General features: G+C 39.6%; 3 protein-coding genes across 7 annotated transcripts in view; 2 read left to right on the top strand and 1 right to left on the bottom strand.

Moving 5' to 3' along the window:
- The window catches only part of LOC117961124 (protein EFR3 homolog B), a 31,693-nt gene extending 26,090 nt beyond the window's left edge, over nt 1–5,603 (top strand). For all 3 annotated transcript variants that reach the window (XM_034899531.1, XM_034899530.1, XM_034899532.1), the window contains 11 exons: nt 1–122; nt 218–293; nt 542–703; nt 916–1,047; nt 1,138–1,205; nt 1,340–1,467; nt 1,774–1,865; nt 1,986–2,034; nt 2,639–2,745; nt 2,850–2,899; nt 3,050–5,603. The exon at nt 1–122 is cut by the window's left edge and continues 51 nt beyond it. In XM_034899531.1, the coding sequence (XP_034755422.1) occupies nt 1–122; nt 218–293; nt 542–703; nt 916–1,047; nt 1,138–1,205; nt 1,340–1,467; nt 1,774–1,865; nt 1,986–2,034; nt 2,639–2,745; nt 2,850–2,899; nt 3,050–3,155 (1,092 nt within the window). In that variant the 3' untranslated portion in view covers nt 3,156–5,603. The remainder of the gene's footprint in view (nt 123–217; nt 294–541; nt 704–915; nt 1,048–1,137; nt 1,206–1,339; nt 1,468–1,773; nt 1,866–1,985; nt 2,035–2,638; nt 2,746–2,849; nt 2,900–3,049) is intronic.
- Nucleotides 5,604–7,134: 1,531 nt separating this feature from the next.
- On the bottom strand, nt 7,135–12,544 carry LOC117961728 (pro-opiomelanocortin-like). 3 transcript variants are annotated; one of them, XM_034900608.1, is made up of 3 exons: nt 12,309–12,544; nt 9,108–9,227; nt 7,135–8,045 (listed from the first exon to the last, which is right to left on the bottom strand). In XM_034900608.1, exons 2-3 carry the CDS (start codon nt 9,225–9,227, stop codon nt 7,467–7,469), a joined length of 699 nt encoding a protein of 232 aa, XP_034756499.1. In that variant the 5' UTR covers nt 12,309–12,544; the 3' UTR covers nt 7,135–7,466. The 3 variants fall into 3 exon arrangements, with proteins under 3 accessions (XP_034756499.1, XP_034756498.1, XP_034756497.1); XM_034900607.1 differs by having other exon boundaries at nt 9,108–9,230; XM_034900606.1 differs by having other exon boundaries at nt 9,108–9,234; nt 12,309–12,543.
- An 11,658-nt stretch (nt 12,545–24,202) lies between these two features.
- Nucleotides 24,203–26,751, top strand: part of LOC117961381 (tyrosine-protein phosphatase non-receptor type 14-like) — a 36,555-nt gene continuing 34,006 nt past the window's right edge. Inside the window, exon 1 of the mRNA XM_034899991.1 lies at nt 24,203–24,600. The gene's annotated coding sequence lies outside the window, so the exon portion shown is untranslated. The remainder of the gene's footprint in view (nt 24,601–26,751) is intronic.

Genomic DNA, 26,751 nt, shown 5'->3' on the forward strand with positions numbered 1-26,751 from the left:
TTCCTGGAGCCGTTGCTGTCCTTCTCTCTCACAGAGGATCCAGAAATCCGGCTGCTGGTTCTCCAGATCCTTCTCAGTCTGATCGACAGGCACGACAACATGCCCAAGTTCACCAACATAAGGTGTGTACAGCAACATGTTTATTGTAGGACATCATTTGTAGTGTGTTGAGCCAATTGACAATGTGTGTCAATCCTTGTGCATTATCTCTATGTAGCATCATCTCAGACATCTCTGTGCTCAAGCTCAAAGTCGACAAGTGTTCCAGACAGGACAACTTATTCATGAAAAAGGTACAACTACTGTCCTGTACACTCAAGTCAATACAAGTCCAGATGAATTTGTCTTCTCTGCATTCTACACTGTCATAATCTCTTATTTAAAACAATCATATGTGTTAAGAAACAAAACATTAAATATGTTTCTAAACTTTAACCATTTTATTATGTACACTTGTGATAGAACTGCAGAAAAACTAGAACACTTTAACTCTGTAGTACCCTCTCCTTCTCTTTATTCTCCGTGTACGTCATACTTACAGCACGGCCAGCAGCTATACCGACACATCTACTTGGGCTGTAAGGAGCAGAGCAGCAGCCGCCAGCACTACGAGTCCCTCTTTGCTCTGCTGGGTCTCCTCAGCGTGGAGCTGGCTAATGAAGAAGTAGTGGTGGACCTCATTCGCCTGGCACTCGCCTTGCAGGTACTGATGCACACATGCATCCAGTCACACAATGTGTTGTATTTACTTGTTCATTTATTTAGTCAAGGAACAATTGTGGCGTTTGCTGTCGTTACTCCTAAGTATCGGCCAAAAAACAGTTTTTAAGATGAGGGGTGTGTGTGCTTGACTTCCTAAGGCAGGGTGTTTTACAGTCCAGGGGTCATGCTGATGTGTCTTTGTTTCCTGCACAGGACCTGGCTTTGTCCACTGATGAACCTCTGCCCATTTATAACCGCTGTGCTGTTCATGCGCTCGCTGCCGCCTACCTCAACCTCATCTGCCAGCTCACCACCGTCCCCGCCTTCTGCCAGCACATACATGAGGTAAGGCATTGGGCTTCTTTGTGTGTGTGTTGTGTGTGTTGTGTGTGCAAAGAACTTTTAACAAACTACTTTTTTCCATCTGCCCTTCAGGTAATTGAGGTGAGACAGAAAGAAAGTCCCTATCTTTTGCCTGAGGATGTCTACGTTGATAATCCCAAGTATGTACCAGTCACATTAGAGTCTCCTTTCTCTCAAACCGTTAAATTTGATATTTAAATATGCAAAAATGGCGGGGAATTTTACCTATTTACTGTCTATCTAAAAAAAATCCTGACTCTCTCTTTTTTCCAAGGCTGCCGCCTTCACTGGAGAAGGTAGAGGGGGATGTTTTGTTCCTCCAGTCGAAGATCACTGAGGTCCTGGGAGGTAGTGGTTATAACACAGATAGACTGGCTACACCTTATGTCCCCCAGTTTACTGGTAAGAAGCTCAAACAATATGGCTCTTGTGTGTTGTAATGTAACATTGAGTTCAAACCTCAGCTTGGCAAAGTGATAAATGTGCTTCTCTCTTAACGTAAATAATGATAACTAATGATATTTATCGACTTGCCAGCGTGTTAAAACTCTGTGTTGGTGCTTTATTGATTCCTGTATGGAAATGTAGAGCTGAACTACTCCCCTGGACCGAGCAGGGATTTATTGTTTGGTTGAGGGACACTTTATCAGGGCAGACCTTTTTCCAGGTCTGGGCCTTAGATATTAAATGTCTGCACTCTCTTTCTAGATGAGGACCGTCTGTCCAAGAGAAAGAGCATTGGAGAGACCATCTCACTGCAGGTGGAGGTGGAGTCCCGAAACAGTCCAGAGAAAGAGGAGGTAAAGGCACAAGGCATTTACACCAACATCATGGGCTCAAACTCAAATATACCCACTATAAGGAAGTTTATTTGACCTTATTACTGCATCATAATACTTTTTTCTTGTTCTGTTCTGCAGAGGACACCAGCAGAGGAGATCACATTTGAAACCCTGAAAAATGCGATTGGTATGTCCACCCACTGTGTTTTTTTGTTGTTGTTTTTTTAGGTATTCATGAAATTACTTATCAACACAGTATGACCATGTGTCAAATGTTCTATTGAATTGATGGTCCTCCTATCTGATAGATAGATAGATAGATAGAGTTTTATGGATCCGAAAAAAATTCCAGTGTTGCAGCAGCAAAATATCAGACACACAGCACACGTACAGAACATACATGAAATAACAGGATACAACATAATGACAAATTATTTAAAATATATACAAGTTGGGAATAGAAAAAAATGTACAACTATTTAACTATAATTGATAAAGCTGTAGATAACGTAAATATTGTATGGAAATATTGTTAATAAGTTGCACTTAGTGTAGTTGTGATGTCGGTGAGTCTCATCTACCACTCAGTGATGAAGTGTTGTAGTTGAAACCAAAGAAAAACACAACATGTTAGTTTAGGTAATGAAAAAAAGAAAAGAAATGTAGGGAAATATTGTGATATCCTTTACTGCTGTAGGAAGAATCACTCAAGCACTAATGCAACATTGTCACTTTCAACATAAAATATACATCAGCATTGAGACATGAAGGCCATTTGTGTCCCCCTCTAGTGGACAGCGTGGGTATGGAGGAGCAGGAGAGGGAGCGGAGGAGACAAGTGGTGGAGAAGTTTCAGAAGGCCCCCTTCGAGGAGATAGCTGCCCACTGTGGTGCCAGGGTACAACAAAAACATTTTCCTTTTATCAGTATTGTTTTTAAAACTTGTTTTTTCTTGTTTCAGCTTTGTACTATTGTCTTATGTGATATTTTTGTCCCGTCTAGGCCACACTACTGCAGAGCAAACTAAATCAGATCTTTGAGATTACAATAAGGTAAGAGTTGTCGCTTTGGGATATTGCAAATTATATGGTTTTTAAAAAATTAATTTCCGAAAGGCGATAGAGACATTGATGGCAGCGATACTGCCAAGGTGGATGATGGAGATGATGGACTCATGCTGATTGTTTCCTCTTCCCATTCAGGCCCCCGCCCAGCCCATCTGGAACCATTTCGTCCGGTTACGGCCAAAGCCAGAGTCGATCTATACCCATCTACGAGATGAAGTTTCCTGACCTCTGTGTTTACTAGACCAGAAAGTGAAGTTACAGAACTATTTAACATTTGAATACATGAAAGGGATTTTGGGAGGGGCAACCGGTCCTCACTGTTAAGTCATCTTGATCATGAAACCACAGGGGAGGAGGAGGAAACCAAAGTTGTCTGAAGCCAACTAAAGAACAAGCCACTTCTTGATTTACTTAGTTGTCTGAAATAACAATTCTTTTGCCCTGTGATCGCTGCCAAAACAAGCTGGCTAATGTCGAAAATGCAGCAGTAAAACAAACCTATATTTTATTTATTCCCCTCAGTTCTCCTTAGATGTCTGTAGTAACTCCACCGGTTGGATTTAGAAAATTAAAAATTGCCACGAACTGTGAGGGAAAATTAAAGTGGCAGATTGAAAGTTTTTTTATTGGCTTTAAAATGAATTGACTCGTTGCATGCACTGTTACTGGAAATTTTTGATCGCACTGCAATTTCTTGACATTCTTTTGACCCTTTTGTCCTTTACAGGATGCCATACTACCCTTGATGACACAATTAGATTGACTGATCTTAATATTTATATTTTATTTGTGTCTTGTTTGTTGATTTTATGGACCGGAAGAGTGTATGTGAATTAGATGCATTTTAATTTTCCTGACACTGTATTTTTGTGTATGTTTTAACATGGATACATATATAAACCTAATCCTTAACATCTCCCACGTTACTCAGCTCCTGAACGTCTGACAGTGTTTAATCGTACTGTTCTTTTGATTTGCCTTGTTAGTTAGCCAGAAGTGCTTTTTTCTTTCATGACAGGCATTCATTTCCTGCACCTATAGTTTTTTTTTTCCTCTAATTATTATTATTTTGTTTTAAGTGGTTTAAATGACAGATAACTGTTGATCTGTGTGCTATCCTCCCAAAGTGAGTGTGCCTTACAGGTGACTCAAGTTGAAACATAAAGAAAAACACACACCGCGCCACATTCATGACCACACTAAACTTCTGAAGATCTGAAGTGTTTACTGTGATGTTTACCAGATCAAATACTAACCGACAACTACGCATCCTTTATTTTTCTCCTTTCCATATGAATGTGTATATACAGAGAAATATATAAAACATTAAGCTGATGTACAAAATAGGGAAGTTTGTGTATATAAATATACTGTACATTGATTCTGATTATGGACTCCCACTGCACTAATTGTGTCCGTAGATAAGGGAGAAAGGTATAAGTTAGTATTTATTAAAAATAAGTAACCAGCAACACATTAAATCAAAAAGGTGAATTGACAAGGGTCTAAACAGCCCACAGTATAAATGTAAAGCATTTTGAGGCCAGTAGATCACACTAGTGAAGTATGACAGTGAGAAGAAGAGAATTAATGAACCTGAAATAATCAACTTCCATTATTAGCCACTGATTTTGAGACAGGTTGTCAGCACTAGAATCATGACCTGAATTGTTGCCATTCCATTCTTAATCCTGCTGGAATAAGTTTGCACTCTGTTTTTACGCCATACCGCTGCTGCTGCAGCCTACGAGCAGTGCACCTCATTCAGCAAGATCTAATAAGTCTTAAAGCCATTACGTGTGCTTGTGTGCACATAAGATATAGGTATAAAAACTAAGTATAATGGCAATAATTTGCCACTAGCCTGGCTAACAGCCCGACTGTTGGTAGCAGATCCTTTTGTTTTTTTTAATTGTACCCTCTGTTGTCGTGCTGTGATGGTCACTTTTTGTGATGTTGTAAGAGATTGACCCTCCCGCTTCTGTGAGTTAACTGCATCAGACGTGAAACGCGCTGCAGCCATCTCGTTTGATGTAAACGACAGTGGATGGTTTGTCCCTGATTGTCGTGTCACAGGCCAGTTAGATAGTTGTTTTATCATTTTTTACATTGTGTCCTCTTTATGTATATCCATGTTTACACATGCTTGTATCAGATCGGTTCACACTCCCCCCACCCCTCTTTGTGTGTGTGTGTGTGTGTGTGTGTGTTCATGCAGATGTGTCTTTGTCGTCATTATCCAAGACCAAACTCTTCAAACACAGTTTACAGTCTTTGTCCAGTGACTATTTCCAATCAGTTAACGAAGAACAAGCTATTCCATAGCAGCGTGCAGCTTTCTAAACCTTCCAGTGACACTTTGTAAAATTGTCATTTCAGCGTCTTGCAACTTCGTAATTAGGATTTGTAAATCTACTAGTGTGCTTGTTGTCATTGCATAGTGTATTGTAATATTAACTGACGGTAATCCAATCTTTCTTTTTATCATTACATGTCTGGTTAATAGATCTGTTTACAACGTAGTGCTGTAGGTCAAATCTATTCATTCTGTGAACTTTGCACTTTAAAAACTGGATTACCTAGTGACAAAGGCAGCTTTTACATGGAGAAAATGCCTTATGAGTGTCATACCTGACTTTGCATGCTAGTGTTGCTGTAATGTACAATAAATGTGTCTGTAACCAGAAAATGTCTGATCTGTTTTTGATTTATTTTGTCATTGACGATAGGGAAAGCCGGATAAAGAAGAATGTTTTCTAGTGTGATCTGCCTGAGAAACAGGAAGCTGCAGGGCATCATCATCCTTATTATTATCATTATCATCATGCAGCATATGGAAAATAATCTTAACCTCGAGTGCTCAGGTATTTGCAGTGTTCCACACAGTATTAAGCAATTGTTCAGCTTCCTCAACTGTGCTTGTAGTGTCATCCATTTACTTGCCTGAAATGGACTGTTTTCTTTACATTACACTATTTGTTTCAGTACTGTGTATTTGCCGTTCTCATGCATTCCATCTGATTGAGTGTTTTATCTGAATTAAATCGGTGTACTTTAGTGGTGCCTTTTCTCCTACCGCTACAGCCTTCAACAGAATAAAATATCCCAAAACAATGGAATGTTAACTACTTTAGCCCTAAAACTCACACAAAACTCAATTTTGACTGTTGGGAACTAAATGAAAAAAAACAAAAAAAACAATTTAAATTTGTAGGAAACTATATATATTTACAATGAAGAAAAAAACTTTGGGCAGGTTAGTGTTGCATTTGTTTAGTAGTGGCGTGGGTCTAGGAAGATCAATCTCTCGTTTTGATTCTGATGAAATGTATAAAAAACTATATTTTTACAAAAGTTGGTACAGATGTTTATGTTCCCAAGAAGATAATTTGTAAAACTTAGATCCTCTGACTTTTCATAAAGTGCTATTATCAGGTCAAAATGATGCATGTTTCTGCTACACTTTATGAAAAAGCAGGGGGAGGGCTCGAAAAAAATGTGTATCTACAAAAGGCTGGCCCTGCACAAAAGGTTTGGGAACCACTAAGCTAACATTCTAAGTCTTGACACTGTTTTTCTGTGTATCCAAATCAAGGGGCTGGGATAGAAGGGGGTTGTACAGACTGTAAAGATCTATTGATAGTCTTAACTCATGACTGCAATGCTGTATGTCTAATTAACATATATAAAGGGTTTTGAAGGTGTTTGCTGCAATGATTTTTATTTATTTTTTAAAACATTTTTACTTATTTATGTTGCTCCTTTAGGCTCTACACATTTTCTTCCTCACTCCTGTGTATGTCGATTTGACATCTCTACAAAGAGCTGATCGCCAGGCCTATATTTCCTCACTGAATGTTACCACTTGGCTTCAAATCTAGTAGGCCTAAATATGCCTCCTATATATTAGTCATCAGCCTCCCCCCATTTGTCACCAAACAAATTCTAACACAAAGGTTTAGTCATCTTTGTTTTCTGTCTATTCTTAGTACACCACCCACTTAATAGAAAATGTCCTTTCCAGACCCCAGCCCCCTTCATCAGGCAGCTGGTGTCATTAATAATTCTCCTAATAGTTCATGTTCTAGGTTCAAAGTCTGTGCTTATTCAATGAAATCAGTCAGTTACCAGTAGTGTTTGCCACAAACAGTATGATCTTTAATATCATATTAATTTACAAAAAGATACCACTCTGTAAATAAACTGGATATATTACTTCAAACACTTTCATTCACACCCACCTCTTGCACCACCTCTTTCCAAAACATCTAGCCTACAGCCTATTAATAATGATGCTGCACACAAGAAAAAAACACACTCCTAGGAAAGCTTTCAATTCAGACCAAGAAGGTCAAGGTAGTCCGTGGATGCATTATTGTTTTCATAAAACTGCCTTGTTTCTGGTCTTTAGTAAAGGAGATAAACCTTCGGTCCAGGAAAGACACTCAACAACATGCTAATGATAGTGACGAGTTTCTGTAATTTAAAATTAAGACCTGTGGGTACCTACTAACATGCAACGGTTTTTAGATTCTTTCAACTACTCCCCCATTCAGCCCACTATGTTCTGCACATCCTTTACTATATTGTTCCTGAAGAGCTTAGCCAGCTGCCCCTGAGGTTTCTTCTCCCACGGTTTCATAGAGCTGCCATTACGTTTAGAGGCAGGTGGGCTCCCCCATCTGAAGTGACTCATCCGATAGGTCCCGTCTGTTTTCTCGTGCGAGCTCAAAGGGACATGTGACAGAGAGCTGACCCTCGCCCTTGGAGCTGCCTGATTTGAACTTTTTCCATTGAGCTTCACTTCATCCTCATAGCTGCTCAGCTGCCTGCGAGCCTGGGGGAGGAAACGGCCCTCAAACGAGCCTCCTCCCTCTGAGGAAGAGACAAAAACCTTCACAGGCCGGCGTTTACGGCCTGTAGGTTTACCCCAGCGGAAGTGCTCCATTGAATAGGAGCGTCGCTCGTCACTGCGGCCTTTCAGATTGGTCTCTGATATCTTGTTTGCAGACACCAGGGTGGCCAGAATGATGCTTAGTATTAGGTCGTCATCGTTGTTAACCTTCAGGGCTAATGCAGTGAGCTGGGGGAGTTTCATCCTGATCACAGACATGCACAGCTGAAGGCAGTCCTGTGGAAGGAATCACAGAAACACCAACATGGTTGAAGTTGATAATGATACACTATTGAGCAATTAACTCTATTTTATTACTGCAATACTGTGTTATCGTACAGGCTCCCATTAGTTTAAACTATGCCAAACAATAAAGTTCTAATCATAATTATGCCGATGATGATTTGACATAGGCCTATCTGAAGTATGGGCTCATAGACTCCCTGAATATGTACACTGAGAAAATCAATGTGCATATTTCAAACAATAACTTGAAGATAAAACTGAAATAGTAAACTCTCTCATTGCTTCATTCTTTTCTTAATTACATTTCAATCAATAAAATGTCAGATAATAGTAAAAACGGCAATACAAATGTCCCAAACCCACATTGAGATATCAAAATGTTGTATGACTAATAATTGCAAATATGTTCGGTTAGATATTCAGCAGTAATCCTTAAATTTGAGATGAAATGACTAACTAAACATGTTTTATCTCAGGTATTAATCCAAACATGGAGGTGCTGGTTGTGTACCCACTACTGTATGTTCAAACGTTGTGGAGCAAAGTCTGTAAAGATCCTCACACTGCAAACAAACAGACAGGTTTGCCATTGCTTTTAAGATGCGCACAATACATTCAGTTTGCCACAAAATAACCTCCGTTTAGTAGCTGCTCTCGAGCTTTCAATTATATCACCCGATCTCCCCTAGCAGATAGAGTTTACACTGTTGTCATTGAATTGATGGATATATATTTTCCATTTTTCTGAGCTTGACAAGGGCTTCTCGGCCATGTCGGCCAAGTGTGATGTCATTGAATGCTCCATAACAACTACTGAAAGGACCTTGAGGAAAGATTGTTTAGTTGACCGCTGTTTTGAAAGTTAAGAATGCTAAAAATAATTCCTTTTATTATTCTATTTTAGTTTGTTTTCTCTGTGCCCTATCAAAGCGCTTTGAATGACAGTACCCTATGTGAAATCCTTTACAGAAATATAGTTGCCTTGCCTGGTGATGGGAGTAACAGAACAGAAAAGAAAAAGAAGACAGCATTGTACATAATAGTTTGACCTACCAGTATCCTTCCCTTGTTGTGCAGGTCCTTGCAGATGGAGCTGTCCCAGCACACCGACCCTAACCCGGGGTGGCACACGTATGCCATCACCACCACCAGCAACCACCACTGACACATCATCTTCAACCTGGTGTGGAGAACAGAAACACAAACGAGTTGAAAAAACAAACCACTCTCTTTAAAAACAAGAAGAGGCGTTAATAACAGGACTGTCCCATGTTAACAGGCTCAGATAGCCATTTAATCTTGCTTAAATAGGAAGAAATTGCCGCTTTTGTGAAAAAATAGGCCTCTCTTGATAATTGCACTTGCACGACACTCCCTTCCTTCTCTACATCACTTGGCGTGTTTCAACACTAAGAAAATAGTTGGATTTGTAGCTTTGTGTGTCATGGCTGACTAATCGTCAGCTTAAATACCGTTCATCAACATTCCTTTTTTCAGCATCACATGTATTCCAACAGATGGCCATGTTTTTCTGTTGCATATTAATTCGATTTAAAAGCGATTGATAATGAAAGCCCTGGGAAATGTGATTCAGTTCCCAAAAAGAGGCTTGATTTAGGTTTGCAGTTTTTAACCTTGAGGGAAGGGATGAATATTGTTAGGTACGGTTGGGAAATGGAGGAGGATTACGCCTTTGTTTTTGAAATTGGTTTGGGAGAGCAGGGCTTTATGGTTTTCTTCCAGATCTTGCTTTAACTTCCACTGTTCCTGATGACTGCCGTTTCTTAATTACATTCCAAACAGAGGATATTGGTATCTGAAAACGCTTTGCTATCTTCTTATAGCCTTCTCCTGCTTTGTGAGCGTCGACTATTTTCAGTTTCAGTTTTCTAGACAACTGCTTAGAAGAACCCATGGTGCTGATTGTTGGGGCGAGGTCAGATGAGTCTGGGCATTTAAAACCTTAAGATGGACATCACCTGGTCTTTCCAGACGATGATTGAGAACAATCCATAACACTGTCAGGTCTGAGCTTTCCAAAGGGGGCGGTGCATGCTGTAAACTCTGCAGGGGTGCCCAAACTTTTGCAGACGCCACTTTTTTGTGTAAATGATTGAAATAAAATCTCACTTTTTGTGACATATTAAATGAATGTCTAATCTGTCATTTGATGCCTTTTGGAGATTTTTCCATCTTTTCTTGGCTTCTTTATGCACATTAATACACATTTTTACCTGGGGTGCCCATACTTTCAAGCCCCACTGTAATTGGTTTTCATTGTTAGTGGCGGACCACCATCCCTGGCTGCACCGGATAGGTGGCTTCATAGGCACGTGAAATGAGGCATGCATGTAATCCAGCTTCATCTGATCTCAGTTTTTGGTCTCTGTCTCGAGCCTCTTCCATGCTCTGCCATACTCCCTTCACCCAGCAGATGCCCTCTGTTTCCACTTTCCCTTATCAGCCCTGCAGCATGTAACCGGCCCATTCCATCTCATTCGCCGCCAGATTGTCAATTTTGTGTGCCCTTGTGTTCAAGCCACATGAACCTGTAAACCTGTAACACATTTTTTTCCCTGTTTCTGTTCACCAGTGGAATTTCTGGTTCTTTCAAGCCAGATGTGACTCATTCTGTGGTTTGGGCATCAAGCATGCGTTGGAAAATACCTTTTTTAGTTTTGTTGTAATGCTATTGTGTGGACAACTGATTTTGCTGTCAGCAGAAGACTTAAAATCAGTGTTAATCATGGAATGCAACTTCAGTTTGTTTGGCTGCATTCCTGACATTGTAGCTGCTTCAGGAGTTCAATCAGGACTGAGATTGTAAGAATTATAACTCTGGCCTAACATGCTGATTCAGTTTGATAAACAGGACTCACATCATTTATGGTTTACACAATTTTGGCAATTCATATTTTCACTGCTTATGTGCAGTTTGGACAATGTAGCATTGTTCCATTAACATATTAAACCTCAAACAATTGGGGCTGAGTTGAGATATCATGGTGCAGGATGTTGTTTTCAAGGTCAAGGGAATAGTCCTAAGCAAATATGAATGGCCCTAAACTGTACTAATGTTGACTCTAAAGTTTATGTAGTAACCCCGCTCAAAGAAATATCAAAAAGCAAAACAAAGTAATGTAACAGTCCCTTCATAGCTGTTTGAGGACACACAACAATAATGATGGTAGTAATTTAGTAACTCATTACTTCAGTAAAAAGGCTTCATTTTCTCAGCTACAATGCCCTTATGGACATTAATAAGGGGATATGCAACCAAATATTAGAAGGATTAAAGATGCTTTGTGAGATTGATAGCCTGCAAAAGTTACATTTTGTGACAATGAGTGATGGACGTACACAGATACACGCGAGGAAACAGATGTGTTGTAGGAGGCTGCGTTCATTTGGACCACACACAATCCACAAGCAATAATATTTCTTAAGCGATTAGAAACATGTACAAATTATTTCATTGGATGACTGAATAGATGAACTGAATGGCCTCCCTTATGACGCATCTCCACCAGGCAAACGCCTCTTCTAATCTAATTGCTACTGTTTCTTATCACTTCTTTGCTTCCAATTCTCTCTCTTTCCATGTTAAACCAGTTATTTAGAAATATGGTCTTTATTATTTTGTAGAAGCTAGATGACAGAAAAATTTAACTTTAAGATTAAGCACTGACCAATTGATACTTGATTATTCTCATGTTTATTTTATTACATGTTTCATCTTGGTGCAGTGAGTTTTCTATGCTTTTTGGGAAATTGCATGTTGTTGTTTCTCCCTCCGTTCTCTATAATTCTAAGGAGTGACTCCTTAGTGGGCCATCCTCTTTCTAACTCTGGCAGAGGGACTCTACACTCTTCTTCCAGTGTGACTCACTCAGCTGAGCTCTGCTCTCCACAGACATACTATCATAAAAGAAGCCTGAACGCGGTGATCAAAAATCCTGATGCGTCAATAACATATGAAATTGTATGAGTTATTTAAAGGATCTATGAATTAGATTAGTGTTAATGGAAAGCAAATGAAATATCAGTCAAACATGCAAATTCTTTAAATAGGTGAGGTGTAACTAGGAAGTATAAATCCACTTATTATAATTTACACAATAAATTCAGAAAATCCTAAATTAGGGTTAATCAATGCAATAGTGCTTACTTGTCCAGAAAAACAAACCACCAATAACGACCAGACACAATTTTGATCCATGTCAAAACAAGAGTCCACAACAATTTCTTTTTTACCTTTTCCAAAAGCGTTCTTTTCCTCTCTTTTTGTTTTTCTTCCTCCGTTTGTCCACAGATCTTCCAGAGTGGCAATTTTCAACTGTGATCCTTCTCCTCCTCTTCTGCTTTCTCTCTGCTCTGCAATGAAATGCTCAGTAGGAGAGGTTCTGCTGTAGCTTCCTCAGAAGAGGAAAGCTCTTTTTATAGACTCATGAAGTGTGGGTCTCGGACTCTCAAAGCCTCAGGGTGTGATTGAGGTAAGTGTCCTCCTGCCCCTTTCTGGATGGGGAGGAGTGTGTATTGGTCTGTGTGGTAGGTAAAAAGACCACCCACACACTTTTTAATCAATGGTGCAGCTCTCATTCCCACAACAACAGGTGAAACATTAGTGATCTAGTTAACTTGCTGCCCCCCTCTCCCTTCTCCTGCTTCTTCTGCTGTTTAGGTTGCAAGTAACCTTAATAGGTGATTATTGGGATGTCCCAGCGCTCTCAGGTACATTTCTTGAGTGTATGTTTACATTATCATGCACTAATAAGAGCAATTGCAGGTCATTACTGGATTCCTGACAATCCTGGGTCAAATTAACTCAAAGATCATTCCTATGATGACATCTAAGAAGTGAACCAGTTAAGCTGTGGATGATCGGGCTTGCTTGGACTGTGGAGACTGGGATGTTTTCAGGATATCTGTGTACCTTCACACACCAGGGTGGTTCACAAACCCTGTTTTACAGCTAAACTCAGACAGATCAGGTTGCTGAAGTAAGAGGCGTTTAGGGACAGGTTTAAGGAAGCCAAGTACGAGCTGAGCAAGGTGATGAGAGTTGCTAAACACCTGTACTATGAGAAACTTCAGCAGCAGTTTTTTAGCTAATGACTGTGCTTCTGTCTGGAGGGGCCTCAGACAGATCACCAACTACATCAATGAGCAGCGCCTACCAAAACAGACTGAATGAGTTTCACTGTTGATTCGAAATACAATGGGACAGTCATGATACCATAGACCGTGACTCATCTGCGAGCTCATGACCTCCAGCTCCACCTCAACGGGGTCCTGGGCTTTCCACTCTCAGAGCCCCTGCCCTCCCCAACCACAAAGGTGACTCTCCACACCCGGAAATGAGACGTCAACAGGCTGTTCAAAAGACAGAACCCCTGCAAAACAGCTGGACCAGACTCTGTCTTTCCACTCACCCTGAAGCACTGTGCTGATCAGCTGATTTTTAACATCTGACTGGAGACATGCCACATACCAGCCTGCTTTGAGACCTCCAACATCATCCCTGTTCCCCGAAAAACAAGGATCACATGACTTAACAACTACAGACCCGTCGCCATGACCTCTGTGGTTATGAAGTCTTTTGAGGTCCTTGTTGTGGCTCACCTCAAAACCCTTACAACCCACTCCTGGACCCCGTGCAGTTTGCCTACAAGTCTGTAGACGGGCAGTCAACATTTAATCCTCCAGCACCTGAAATCCTCAGGAACCTACGCCAGGATCCTGTTTGGGTAGTTCAGCTCCACGTTTGACACCATCCTCCCAGCTCTGCAGCAGGACAAACTCTCCCAGCTGCACAAGCCTGACTCCACCTGCAGGTGGATCCCAGACTTCCTGTCTGACAGGAAGCGTCACATGAAGCTGGGGCTACACGTATCCAGCTCTTGGACCATCAGCACTGGTTTCCACAAAGGCTGTGTCTTTTCCCCTCTGCTCCTCTCCCTGTACACCAACTTAACTATCAGTCAAAACAATTTTTAATTTCTGCTTTTTTAACTCAAATATTATGTACAATTCTATATAAATGAGGGTCATTGACTATGAATTCCAATAAGTAGTGTAAAACTAGTGGTAGTAGGGTGGTGTGAGTGAAAACAAAAAAAAGTCTTTAAAAAAAGGGACGAAAAGGTCAATTTAACTCAGGAGGACAACACAAGGGTTAAAAGGAGACATATGGTGTATTCTCAGGTTTATACTTGTATCTTGGGATCCTGCTAGAAAGTCCTGTTGGTGATTTTGCCGCCTTGATGTGTTGCACCTGTGTCTCTGTCCTCCCCCCCCCCCCGTGTTGTGTGTTTAAGTTCAGTCTTCCCCTTACCCCAGTGCGAGATTGTTTGCTTTCTTGTGTTCAGCCATCAAGCGTTTTTCCTTGTGTCCTGTATTTTGAGTTCCTGTTGTTTTCCCTTGATTTTTGACCATTGCCTGTTTTTCTGGATTTCCCTTTGCCTGCCGTTTTTGGACACTGTTGCCTGTGAGTTTATTAGCTTGTTTATAAAACTATTGTTTTTTCTCTACCCGAGACGGCTATCTGTGGGTCCATTTTCTTGTGTGCGTGACTTGTGTGCGTGTTTTAGCACCCGTGTCTTACCGCTTTCCCAAAAAGCCCAGTCTGCTCTGATTGGCTTGCGAGAAAAATATGGCGCACCTATTACTTAAGGTTCTTCTTAAGTAATGGGTGGAGATCATGGATGTAAGACCTGGATGCAGTGTTATAAAAAAAAAAGCATTGAATCGTTCTAGAGAGAACCTCGATGTATCTAAGAATCGTTTCCCCCACCCCGCATCTCAGCCCACGAAAGACTGACTGGGTTGTCTTACATATCAGTTTGTGGGTTGGTACGCACACCAGATACCCAACTGTATGTGTACAAGCAATAATAAAGTGAGTTTTTCATTAACAGTCTGCATTAAGATTACTCAAATCTAATTATATTTAATAAAACTTAACAAAAAGAAGAAAACCGGATACCCTGTTGTTTTTGTTAACAGGAACAATGTGGAGATACCTGCAGGGTTAGTTAAAACATAAAGAAAATATCTGAATTATTTTCATTAATTCCCTTACTAGTGATAAATCCACATTTGGGTGGACATATGGCCTTAGTGAACTGAACAATACTGCGGTTATGTCTGGGTAAAACAAATGTGTTATTTACAGGCGTAGTTTATAAATGTTTAATCCTGATGACAGATTAGAAAGTTAAGAGCGTGAGAAGCAAAATGACTAATGACTATTTTGATTAATCTATTTACAGAAAATGAGCCAAACGGTCCCTCCTCTGCACTCCTTGCCACAAGACTACTTCGCTCGGAGGAGCAGTGCTGGTCACCGGCTAATTCTTGTCTCATTTCTGGCCTGATAAATAGTAACCACAACAACGCCAACGTCATTTTGTTATTTTGTCATATGGAAGTGGAAATGGTTTTTGTCTCAAGTGGGTTAGAAAAAACAATCAAAGCCAATCTCCCCTTTCTGGATGGTTCAGTAGACGTCATTCCTTCAAGTAACAAGTGCTATTGCCACTTGTTTGTGGCTGGAGCTGAAGGGAGAGGTCTTTGTGCTGAGCACTGGTCAAATGCTCCTCTGGACATGAGGGTGAGGTAATAATAATAATAATGATACATTTTGTTTAAAAGGCGCCTTTCTCGGCACTTAAGGAAGCCGCACAGAGTATAAATTTATTGAAAACAGCAAAACAAATTCTTTACAGCAAAACAAATGCTACACAACTGCAAAACAAATACTATACAACACAACAACGGAAAAGGCAGATAAATAGACATTTAAGTGGAATAGGCAGGTAAGGGGTTCCTCCATCAAACAGGTGGCTTAGCGTGCATGCTCTTTTTGTTTTAGCATTCATATCCAGTAATGACGAATTTACAAGCAGGGTAAGACCCCCCCCCCCCACACACACACACACACACACACACACACTTTAAGAGACCTACATACAATTCTAATATTTTAATGTATTTTAACATTCAAGTGTAAGTTTTCAAAATCTATTCAAACATTCTAATTAGACACTAGCTTGATTATTTTACACTAGTTTGTATCAACAGGTACAGCTGATATGGCAAGAGGTACCTGTTGCCATATCAGCATTTGATTGGCAGGGATACCATACCAGCGTTTACAGACACACTTTCTGTCAATTTCGTTCAAGACTCAGGCCCCATCATGTCAACACTCACAGACTTTGAATTCTGTTCCCAGTAAACTCTCCCCACTGTCAAATTGTCAAGTGCTTGAGGACTCTTGCAGACATTTGGAGCCCTTCATGCACACTTTTGTAGACAACTCTGCAGACTTTGCTTAAGGGAATTACCAACAATTCATAGCGTTGTGACAGTTACATGATGATACATAAAAAACATGACAGAGGATTGCAAGCATAGGCTATAGTACACACCTAGTTCATTTATCAACAGCTTTCTTCTAATTTTGCCTAAGGATGCGGATTTGACATAAAAAAGTAATTGATTATTTGAAAATTATTATTGTTTCCACTCTGTAAGACAAGAGCCTCAAAGACGTTAAAATCAGGCAGTCGGCTTGATTTGAAATTAAACAGTCCCAAACTTACAATTGTACATAACAAGTTATTGCAGCATAGTGCTGTCCCATTTGTATTTAAACCATTTCGATCTCTCGCAGCCTCTCACAAGCACTAACCAGGTGACGTCAGTTAAAGCTGTGAGGGTTTAGGAGTTATGGCCTTAGGGGGACATTGGCCTTTGAAAGACACAGTGAGGGACACATTTGAATGAACACATTTTGAGGACACTGTTAATAGATTTTGTATTTTGAAAGGAAATTAATTAATCGTTGTCTCTTACAACAGGCACGTTGTCTTCTTTTTTCCTCCAGTCAACCTTCAGTTATTTTGTGTGGTTTGTCCCTGCGTGTGTTTCCTTGAAAATAAACTATACGCCTGTAGAAATAGAACGCTGAATGGGATTTTCTTTTCAACAGCACAGCCTTTTTTTAAAAGCACTGTGTGTGTGTGTGTGTGTGTGTGTGTGTGTGTGTGTGTGTGTGTGTGTGTGTGTGTGTGTGTGTGTGTGTGTGTGTGTGTGTCTTCTCCATTTAAGGTGTAGTCATGGAGTCTAAACAAGTGAGTCAGGTCTTCCTAATGAAGTTTCCACATAGGGTTCACATGCTCACCTTGTTAACAAGAACCGCTAAAAAACCATCCAGTCATTTAAATTGATTTTAACACCTCACTCGGCCTCTTCATCACCCCCAAAAGAAGGACATTGTCTCGGTGTTTGCTGGATACGATAAACATATTAGGAGGAAGTGAAAAAAATAAAGGAAAGTACTGAAACAGTCAAGAACATCCACATAGAATAAAAAATGTCACCTTTTTCTGAAAGTGGTCTTTTGCATCAACTGGCTAACACTATTTTAAGAAGCAAACAAAAACTACGTTCTGGACTAGCGACATTCATACAGTACGTGCGCTATTGCAAAGAACCATGACTACACACAGATACATTTTTGAGAGGTCCTGGTGGAGCAAACAATGGCTGAAGAAGACTGACTGAAAGCCTCAGAACAAGTGAGTATGTCAACCTTGAGTTTAGGTGGTTTTGTCACTGTTTACTTTGTTCCAATACAGCTCATTGCTGACAGTAATTCCATGTACTGTATATGTGAGGTCTATGACATGGAGGAATATTGTACGCTATAGCTGCCTTTGGCTGCACAGTTTTTGGTCTTTCATGGAATGTGTTAAAAACAGGAGAATACTGATTATTACCTTAAATATTAATCTTTAAATGTCATGACGGTTAATGCTTGGGGTTTGAGGGGGTGGACAGTGGACTCCAGAATAGCCCAGTCTTTGGTTCCTTTAGTTGTGTTGTTATTTACATTAAAGAAAATCATAAAAAAAACAAGTCCTCTCTTTCTTTCCAAATAAATCTCAGCTCAGTGGTTGAAAAAGGATGACTCCACTACTTTCCCCCCTAGAGCTGCAAAGCCAGATCTACACTGACTATTCAAGCTATTAGTCCAACAATAGGCCACCTATGATGAAAATGAATTGACTTACTGTCTCTGTAACCTTCTTTTCTCATTATTCAGAGCAATCCATCACATGCTCAGTGTCAAGTTATGCAACTGTGCGTCATGAGAGCCTGACGTCACTTGAAAATATTGCCAGTGTGAGGAGAAATATCCCTTAAAGTGTGGGTTGCCTTGATTCTTCCCTTACATTGTAGGAGGGGAAAAAGCTGACATTCAAAGAATTTTTTAGGAAAAGCTATTCCTTTAAGGGAAAGTAAGTGAGAGGGCATGTTTGAAAAAGTCTGAAAAAAGCTACATTTTCTCCAACCACTTCTTAGTGTGAGACAGTGCTTTCTTATCTAAGTTATCACCTTGGAAGAGCATTTTAGAAAAAGTGAGTTTTTAGAAGCGGGAATGCTGGCTTATATGGATAAAAGAACAAAACAAAGAGAGAGATGTGAGGTTTCAAAAAAATCCATTTGATGTGGCCACGGCTTTAGCACTTAAACATATGATGCCTCTCCATAAATGTTAGGGTCCTTGAGACAAGCTGACTTATACTGTATCAGCAAAGCTCAACAAAACGCCTACAAGTTTTTAAATCCCTGGATGGACTTTACTCAAACTGCCGAATCCCAAAACATGAGCTTTATATCTGCTCTGGCTTTAAGCCAGACATGAGGATGCTTCCTGCAAACTCATGGATGCTGTTTCATCAAACGCGCCAAGCAAACACTTTACAGGTAACACTGAGTTGTAGATGTAGCTATGGAATGCATTCACAAAAAATTGTAATCAAAGAGATATTTCAAAATCCTACCTGGAGTACAGTGTATGCTGCTGATCAGCCTTACCCTCCAACAGTGCTATATGATTTCAAGTACAGAGTCAATGTACCTAAAGTATCTAAGGTATTAGTTGAGTGTAACATGCCAAATTATGTCAGTTAACAGTTTGCTTCACCACATAGAGAGCAAACACAATGAGCATTGGCAGTGAAAGCAAGCTGTGAGTAACTGAGCTTAAAGAAACACAGCAATGTCCAACAGATCAGGATGGGCTTTACGTCTGAAAGACTACAAAATCCTGAGGTGCTGCACAAAGTCAAAGACAAAGACCATCTATATTAATTAAAGACACAAGTCTTTCCCAATGTCCCAAATCCAAACCCTGGCTCCCTAAAGTTTAAAAACTAGATGTTGACATTGAGTAAAAGTACCAAGATTAGATAAAATTATAATGCAAAAAGGCACATCTTATCGTGGGTACTGTGCAAATTCCAAACAAATGTGCAATTAATCAAACGTGTTCAACAATCGACACAGTGAATCTGGGAGCTTTTGGGGTCCCTGGAAGTCTCAAAAGAGTTTCAATTTTCTTTTTTTTAATTCCCCGGATTTTTCATCCAATAATGAGCAAGAAAAGCTTGGATAAAGATTCATAACTTTTGTCTTCAACAACATGTAATTAAAAGCTGCGTCTTTACATTTCCATTCATAGTTGCCTTGATCCATCAAAAAGAGTGCAGCTTGAGGGATTTAAGTTGAATCAAGTGAATTAAGTACAATTAACCATTAATCACAATCATGTCTGCAGGGGCAGGCCAAGAAGTGGGGCACGCGTTGGCACCGCTCCCCTGAAATATGATTTCCCCCCTGAAAATATACCTGCTCCACATGAAATCCTTTTGATCAATAAACTAAGAGAACAAGATGCAGACCAAGTCTTGGTTGCAAATGTTAATAAATGCGGAAGGACATGCAGTAACTCTCTGTTCCCTTGGACCTTCAAACCAAACAACAAACTCCCTTAATCCTTTCAGAACAGAATGTTATCACACAGTGTTCCACGTCTAACTTCTCCTCATTGTCGGTTGTTTCCCTGTCTGTTTGTGTGTTTACTAGTTTGTTTTTTTGCTTTTACTGTAGGTAATCGATGCTGCTGTAACATGGGAATTTAACCGCTGTGGGATGAATAAAGTATTATCTCATCTAATCTAACTTATGAAGTGAATTTCATGAGCTGTATCTGTTGTATCAGTCAGTAATGGCATATGTGCCAAGATGGCATTTTATTTTCTAATTATGGTTCCATACATATTTTTTTTAGCTTTTTCCCTAGTGTAACTTTCTTCTTCATCATTCTTTAATTTACAGGCTTTTAGAAATAGTTTCCTTAATTGAAACAGTCTGGTATTTTAACCCACAGTGACAGCCTGCTGTTTTTCAAAAAGAAATCTGAAAAATTGCATTGCTTTATAGGCCAGGTTTGCGTAAACAAACAAGGCGTTTGACTTTGGTTAATCTTCGCTCTCAAAATAAAAACACCCATTTATAAAGAATAAAAACAACATATAAAGAATAAAAACATAAGAATTATAAAAATACTGCTAAGTATACAATATAACAATAGAATTCACAAATTTAAAAGAAATACACAATAACAATTATAGAGAGGGATGGATCAGGCAATATCAGTAAAGGCTGAGATTTAAGATTTAAATATAAGTATAATGTAATGTGCAATGGTAATAAATAATTAACGAGGTAACATCAAATATCAAGTTTGCAAATTACAATGAGTAAAAAAGTGCAAGACTAGAATAGGTATGTCTCAAAGCAATGAAACCTACGCTATCTAGCTTAGAGTCGTACCAACTTTAGACTAATCGTACAGACAGGGTTAAATTAAGAGAAGTTAAAAAAGATCAATAACACAAAATCAGAGGCTTCCCACAGTGTGCAAAAACTGACATTGCAATCTAATAGAGTGTGCAATACTTTTGGCAACAATAATGAGCTAACATAGAAAGCAAAACAGAACACAATGAATGGCTTCTCCGACCTCTAGACCATGTCCAGCATATGTGACAATCAAATCTCTTGCTTGCTTGCTGCTGCTGCCAGTGATGCAATTGTCAGCAACATTTGTTCACTGTTAATGTAGTAAGAACAAATCTGCTTCCCTGAAGCAGAACATGATGCACACCGGGTTTAAAAGGAAGCACAGTCTCTTCTTCCTAAAAATCCAACTATAGAAAACAAAAACCACATTGTTTCTATTGTTTGTAATGCTCAATCCCCGGTCAGAGTTGGTAGATGAGACACACCCTGCAATATCCTGTTGTTGTTTTTTATGAAGGAACTCTTAGATAGTATTACATGTATGTATCATCCCTTTATATAATGGATTTGTTTGTAAGATTTAGACAGAACTACAGAGGCAACGTGTTTTTTTCCTTGGAGAAAAGCTAAAAAACAAAGTAAACCCCATCTGAAAATGTAATGTTTCCTTTGGGTGAATGACATTCTGGTTTATTAAGATGAGACTTCTGGTGGTGTATTATTATATATAGATCTGGAATCATCTGCCAGCCTGATTTCAAAGTGACACTGAATACTGACATTTGCTATATATATATATATATATATATATATATATATATATATATATATATATAGGCTCTCTCTGGAGTCAGAGTGAGATTATTTATCAGATATATGTTTGTATTTGTCCAAAAGTCAAATATTTGCTCAGATATGTATTTTGTACTCTCTCGTTCTCTATTTCTCTCTCTCTCACTCTTTTTCAGAACTTTGTAAACACATGGAGGTGCCTATTTCTAATAATAATTATTGTGTGATATTATCGGCCAGCTGGTTTTCTTGTGCTGATAGCCGCTGCTGTAAGTTGCATTTTAGCCACAAGAGGCTGCAATTTGATCGCAAATGAAAGTAGGGTTGTCTTTATTCTGCTGAGTTGAATTGTTCTTTTTTGTTTATTGTTGGATCCTTTACACTAATCACTAAGCAAAATACATACAGAAATGATATTGGCCATTGAGTATGTGTATGTATGTGTATGTACAATGTATACACTTGTTTTTAACTAAATAAGAGCTGAAGACTAATTTTAGACGACCACAATAATAATAAGTTCTTTATAACCCTTTACTTTTTCTCTTATTGAACCCCATATTCATCCTACACAGAAGATTGCTTTAATACATGTATAACAAACTTATAGGGCTATTTCCTCTATTTTTTACTCTCCTATGGCACCTTTAAATATTCCAGTGAGCTTCTTGTGTGCTACAAGGATGAATCATTTGCTGTGCTTTTTATGGAGTTTGCCTTGAAAAAGATATAATGAGATCGCTATGGACTCTAGGGGCTCATGAAAGCATGACAGCAAGTGGGCAACAATTTATTGCAGCAGGCAGCATATCAAACAAGATAAATATGGACTTGATAAGTGTGGTCATAACAGAATGAAACAAAATAGAAGCATGGGGCAACCTGATGGAAGTATATACAACTATACAAAATGTTCTAACTAACTAACTAATTAATTAACCAACTAACTTATTAACTAAGGAGCAAGCTCACATATTTCCCAGCTGCCGGACTATGGCTAACCACTGCTCGTAATTAGTCAGGATGCTGAGGATACTTTCCTTTTATGTGTAAAATCTAATTGGTAAATAAAGTGTTTAAATTATATTATGTAGTAATATATCAAAATATACTATATATTGTGTAAAATCATGTCAAGGTTTTGCCTATACATAGGCCTACTCAAGCCTAGATGTTGTAAAAATGTAGGTTATGCAAATAAACTGCCCCACTGAGGCTGTAACTCATCCCTGGGTAAAAGGCAAAAAAGGGGGGGGCATAAATTTGTGAGGGGACCTCCTTTGTTCGCCATTTAGTCACCTCTATGGCCCCTGGAAAACCATTAAACGAGGAGGACTTCTCCCAGGAGCCCGGCATTCCTCAGATTCCTCCAATCTGATGTCAGAGTGGAGAGGGCGGGGCTTAGGAGGCATCTGTACCCACTGCTGCCTTCACGGTCACCGACATGGCTGCGACCTCCGAGCTCTAATATATGTGGGGATTTTTTTTGGGACATTTGCGCACTTTCAGTTATTTTTAGTGGTTAAAATTAACATGGATAGACCTACATATATTTGACTAGACTTTTTTGTAAACTTTTTTTCAAGAAGCAGAATGAGCTTTTAAGTTCAGGTAATGGGAAACACTAATTCACTTGCTTGCTGAGAATAACATTGACACCCCTCTCAATTGCGTCTTTATGCTAAATATGAAGGTTACAGCCAGTTAGCCTAGCTTAGCACAAAGACTGGAAACAAGGGCAAACAGACAGCTTAGTTCTGTGAAAAGAAACAAACTCCACCTACCTAATTTGTCTATGTCCTTGAAGTTCCACTTCTGGGATTGCTTCGGTGTTGCAGGAAATTCCGCCGGATGCATGTATTTGCTATTTCCTTCCTCTTTCTTTGTGTTGGTATTTTAAATTCAGTGGATTTATGAAGACTATTGTTAACTGCTCCTCAGATCACTGCATGGTAAATTGAGACAACTAGCTAGACTATCTTTCCAATTTGGGTTTTCTCTCGCACAACTATTTTGCAGCGGCTCTGTGCGGAGTTTAGCACCGCCCATGATCATTTTCATTGGTTTAAAGAAATGCCGTTGAACCAGAACACTTTTTCCTACCATCCCACAATGCAACCCGGCGTACCAGACCCTCCATCAGAACGCTTGGGAGGACGGGCTGGCAAAGCTAGACCCGCTAATTGTATCAGTATTAACCATTATTGAGTGTAAAAATAGAAAGTAAATTGAAGATGTGACAGTATATTTCCCAAAATGTGAACAATTACTTTAAGTAAGTTGCTATGCAATTAATGACTTTCACCATCAGTTGTTCTTCTACACAACAAACCTCCTTTTTCTTTACGCAAGTGTCTCCAATATTTCTTGTGCTTGTGATGTCTTAAAACAAAATATCTTCTTGTGAGCCCTATTCACCAGTTATGTAGCACATATCATGTTCCTTGTTTTATTTCAATAATAACTAGAGATACAATTATCCACGTGTTGTCAAGAAAGCAAGAAAAGTCTGAAAATTTGATTAAATAGTTAAATACAGCCTGCCTTCTATCCTTCTAATCATCTTGTGACCTCTCAGATTTCTCTTGCGAGCCTTTGTCAGGGTCCCGAACCGGAACTTTACACCTTCTTTAACTAATGTTCAAAATTACAATATTTTCCGCTGCTTTTGAATGCAGCATATGCTCCTCTCGCTCTCTTCCCCTGTCCTGAACGCCACCATTGGACAAGAGGTACCACTACTATAAACATACAGAAGAAGAAGTCCCTGCGCGAGAGTCAGACCACGTCGTAGTTATCCACGGCCGAGGCGGAGAACTTTTCCTAACTGTTTTTTGTGACTTTTGTGCTCCGCGAACAACTTAAAAAACAAACGTGAGAGTTGAAACAACGACAGGACTGTGTTTAATCTTTTTTTGTTCTGGAAGTTGCGCTCGCATGATTCAAGAGTCTCTCGAGATTTGTTTTTCTACATGGGAATGTATTCATAAGGAGAAACGACATGATGAGTATCTGTTTACTGTGAGGTTCAACGCCGTCGAGCGATAAGGAGTTTCTCTAGTGGGTAGCAGGAACGGCATGTAGCACAGGACCGAGGGTGAGTTGTCTTATTTATAAAAAAAAAAAACAGGAGGGTTTAGTTATGCTCCTGTTTGTTTTCAAAACGTCTATACATTCCTGAAGTTGGGAGAAATTCTTTTAAAGTATCACTCAGCAGTGTTAAAATGTAGGCCAAATGGCTTGGCCACGTAGGTGCACGCATGCGATCCCAAATATTCTCATGCTAAGACCCCACCCCCGTCCTCCATCAGATAAACATACATTAAAATACAGACAGACAGAGGTCCCAGTCCCCCTCTCCTCTTAATAAGAGGTAGACAACTGTTTGGTGTGAGGAAACTAAATAACATACAGACAACTGCAAAACAGTGTGAAGTGTTACAGCTCCAATCAGAGCAGCCTAAAACATTCTGTTGAGACATTAATTACATTAATACACTTTGCTAAAGGGACTGAAGGAAGGCCTCTGCAAGGCAGGACCCCCCCCCCCCTTCAGTATGGACATCTCCTGGGGAGGAAAATGGACCAGACATGCCAGACAGAGTTAAGACCACCTGGATGATCTAGATCATCCTCTTGTATTACATCTAGAAACGACAATTGTACACTGAAAAGACTGTGATGTTAGTGGACAATGGAGAGACTCATCCAGGTAAAAACTAGACACTGAGAGCTGCACATGCATGCATGTCAAAGGTGACTACAGTTTTTCATTAATGGGTTAAATGATGAGCCTGGCGATGGTTACGTTATCATTTTGGTATGCCCTGCTCACACCCTACACATGGTGGTGGAAGAGTATGTAAAAGATGTGTTTGGACATGCACCTTGGACTAGCACCATTACTGTAAAAAACAAGGTGAGAGTTCGGTAAAGTCAAATATAGCATAGCTGCAGGAGGCGTAGGCTACACACACACACACACACACACACACACACACACACACACACACACACACACACACACACACACACACACATCTGGCTGTCTGTATAAGCTCAAAGGCATGCTGTGTAAATTATATGGTGCCAGAGCAAGTGGCTTGGAAGTACGCACCACTTTTAAAACGCTGGTAGTGGATTTAAAGGACCAAAAGTCAGAGTTGGAGGTTCCGCCTTCATCATCATCTCATGGCTATTTAAAGAGTCTAGACCCAAGGGTTAAATATTCAATATATGTTTTCGATTACTTCCCCAAAAGCAGCCCCATTTGTTGCCTTCCAGGTCTTCTGTCATATTTGAAAACAAAAGGAAGGTTCCCGGCGCTCCTGGTATGTTAATGCCAAGTCCCAAAGGCCTGTTTTGTTTAAATTCAGCATGGTGAGATTATAGGAGGTGTTTACTGCAAAGGAAAAGTGGCCATTGTTTGTGTAGCCAGTGGTCATTTGAGTCTAACGGCCATTTGATTGCTATGTGGGGCAATCATACCTGTAATTTTGGTCAAGTGCTCACGCTGTAGCACAGGAAGAGAGGGAGGGAGAAGACGTTATTGTTATTGTCGTAGCAGTTCAACTGAAGGCCGTGAAATGTACACAATTCCTTCAGAATCAACTTGTGGTGCTCTTGTAATGCTGTAGAGAAAAGGCTGGGACATCTTTCTTACTATTTGAAGGAAGTTCTGACGAAATAAAGATATCAAGTTGTTGTGATTTAAAGTAACACTGTCTAAATTAATGATAAAATCAAGATAACTTTTTAAAAGGCATTTAATGGGGCTTTTTCTTTTGTTGTTGACATTTTATAATAAACAGTTTAGTGCTAATATCAATAGCTGCAGCCATAAATGCAATCATGACTGTCATATTAGTTTTAGCTGTGGTACCCCAAATTCCAATCAAAGCCTTGCCTTTAATGGAAAGAAAATATTAAACTGAGTTTTAGGAAAGCAATAATAATAATAATTATTTGTATTATAAAGTCATACTAATAATATGAAATAGTATAATATACAATATTGTGCAAGCTGGGTTTATGAATGAGACTGCGATTGATCAGTAACTTGTGTGTGTGTGTGTGTGTGTGTGCGTGTGTGTGTGTGTGTGTGTGTGTGGGAAGTGCATTAGAGAAGCATTTGTCAGAGTTGTGTAAGTGCTGGGCTCTCTGGCTGCAGACAACAACAGAGCAGAGAGCGTGCTGCGACCTGCCCAACTCTCCCACACTCCACCTTCCAGGTGCTGTGGGCACCCCC

Source organism: Etheostoma cragini, chromosome 18, assembly GCF_013103735.1.
Source record: "Etheostoma cragini isolate CJK2018 chromosome 18, CSU_Ecrag_1.0, whole genome shotgun sequence".
NCBI lineage: Eukaryota > Metazoa > Chordata > Actinopteri > Perciformes > Percidae > Etheostoma > Etheostoma cragini.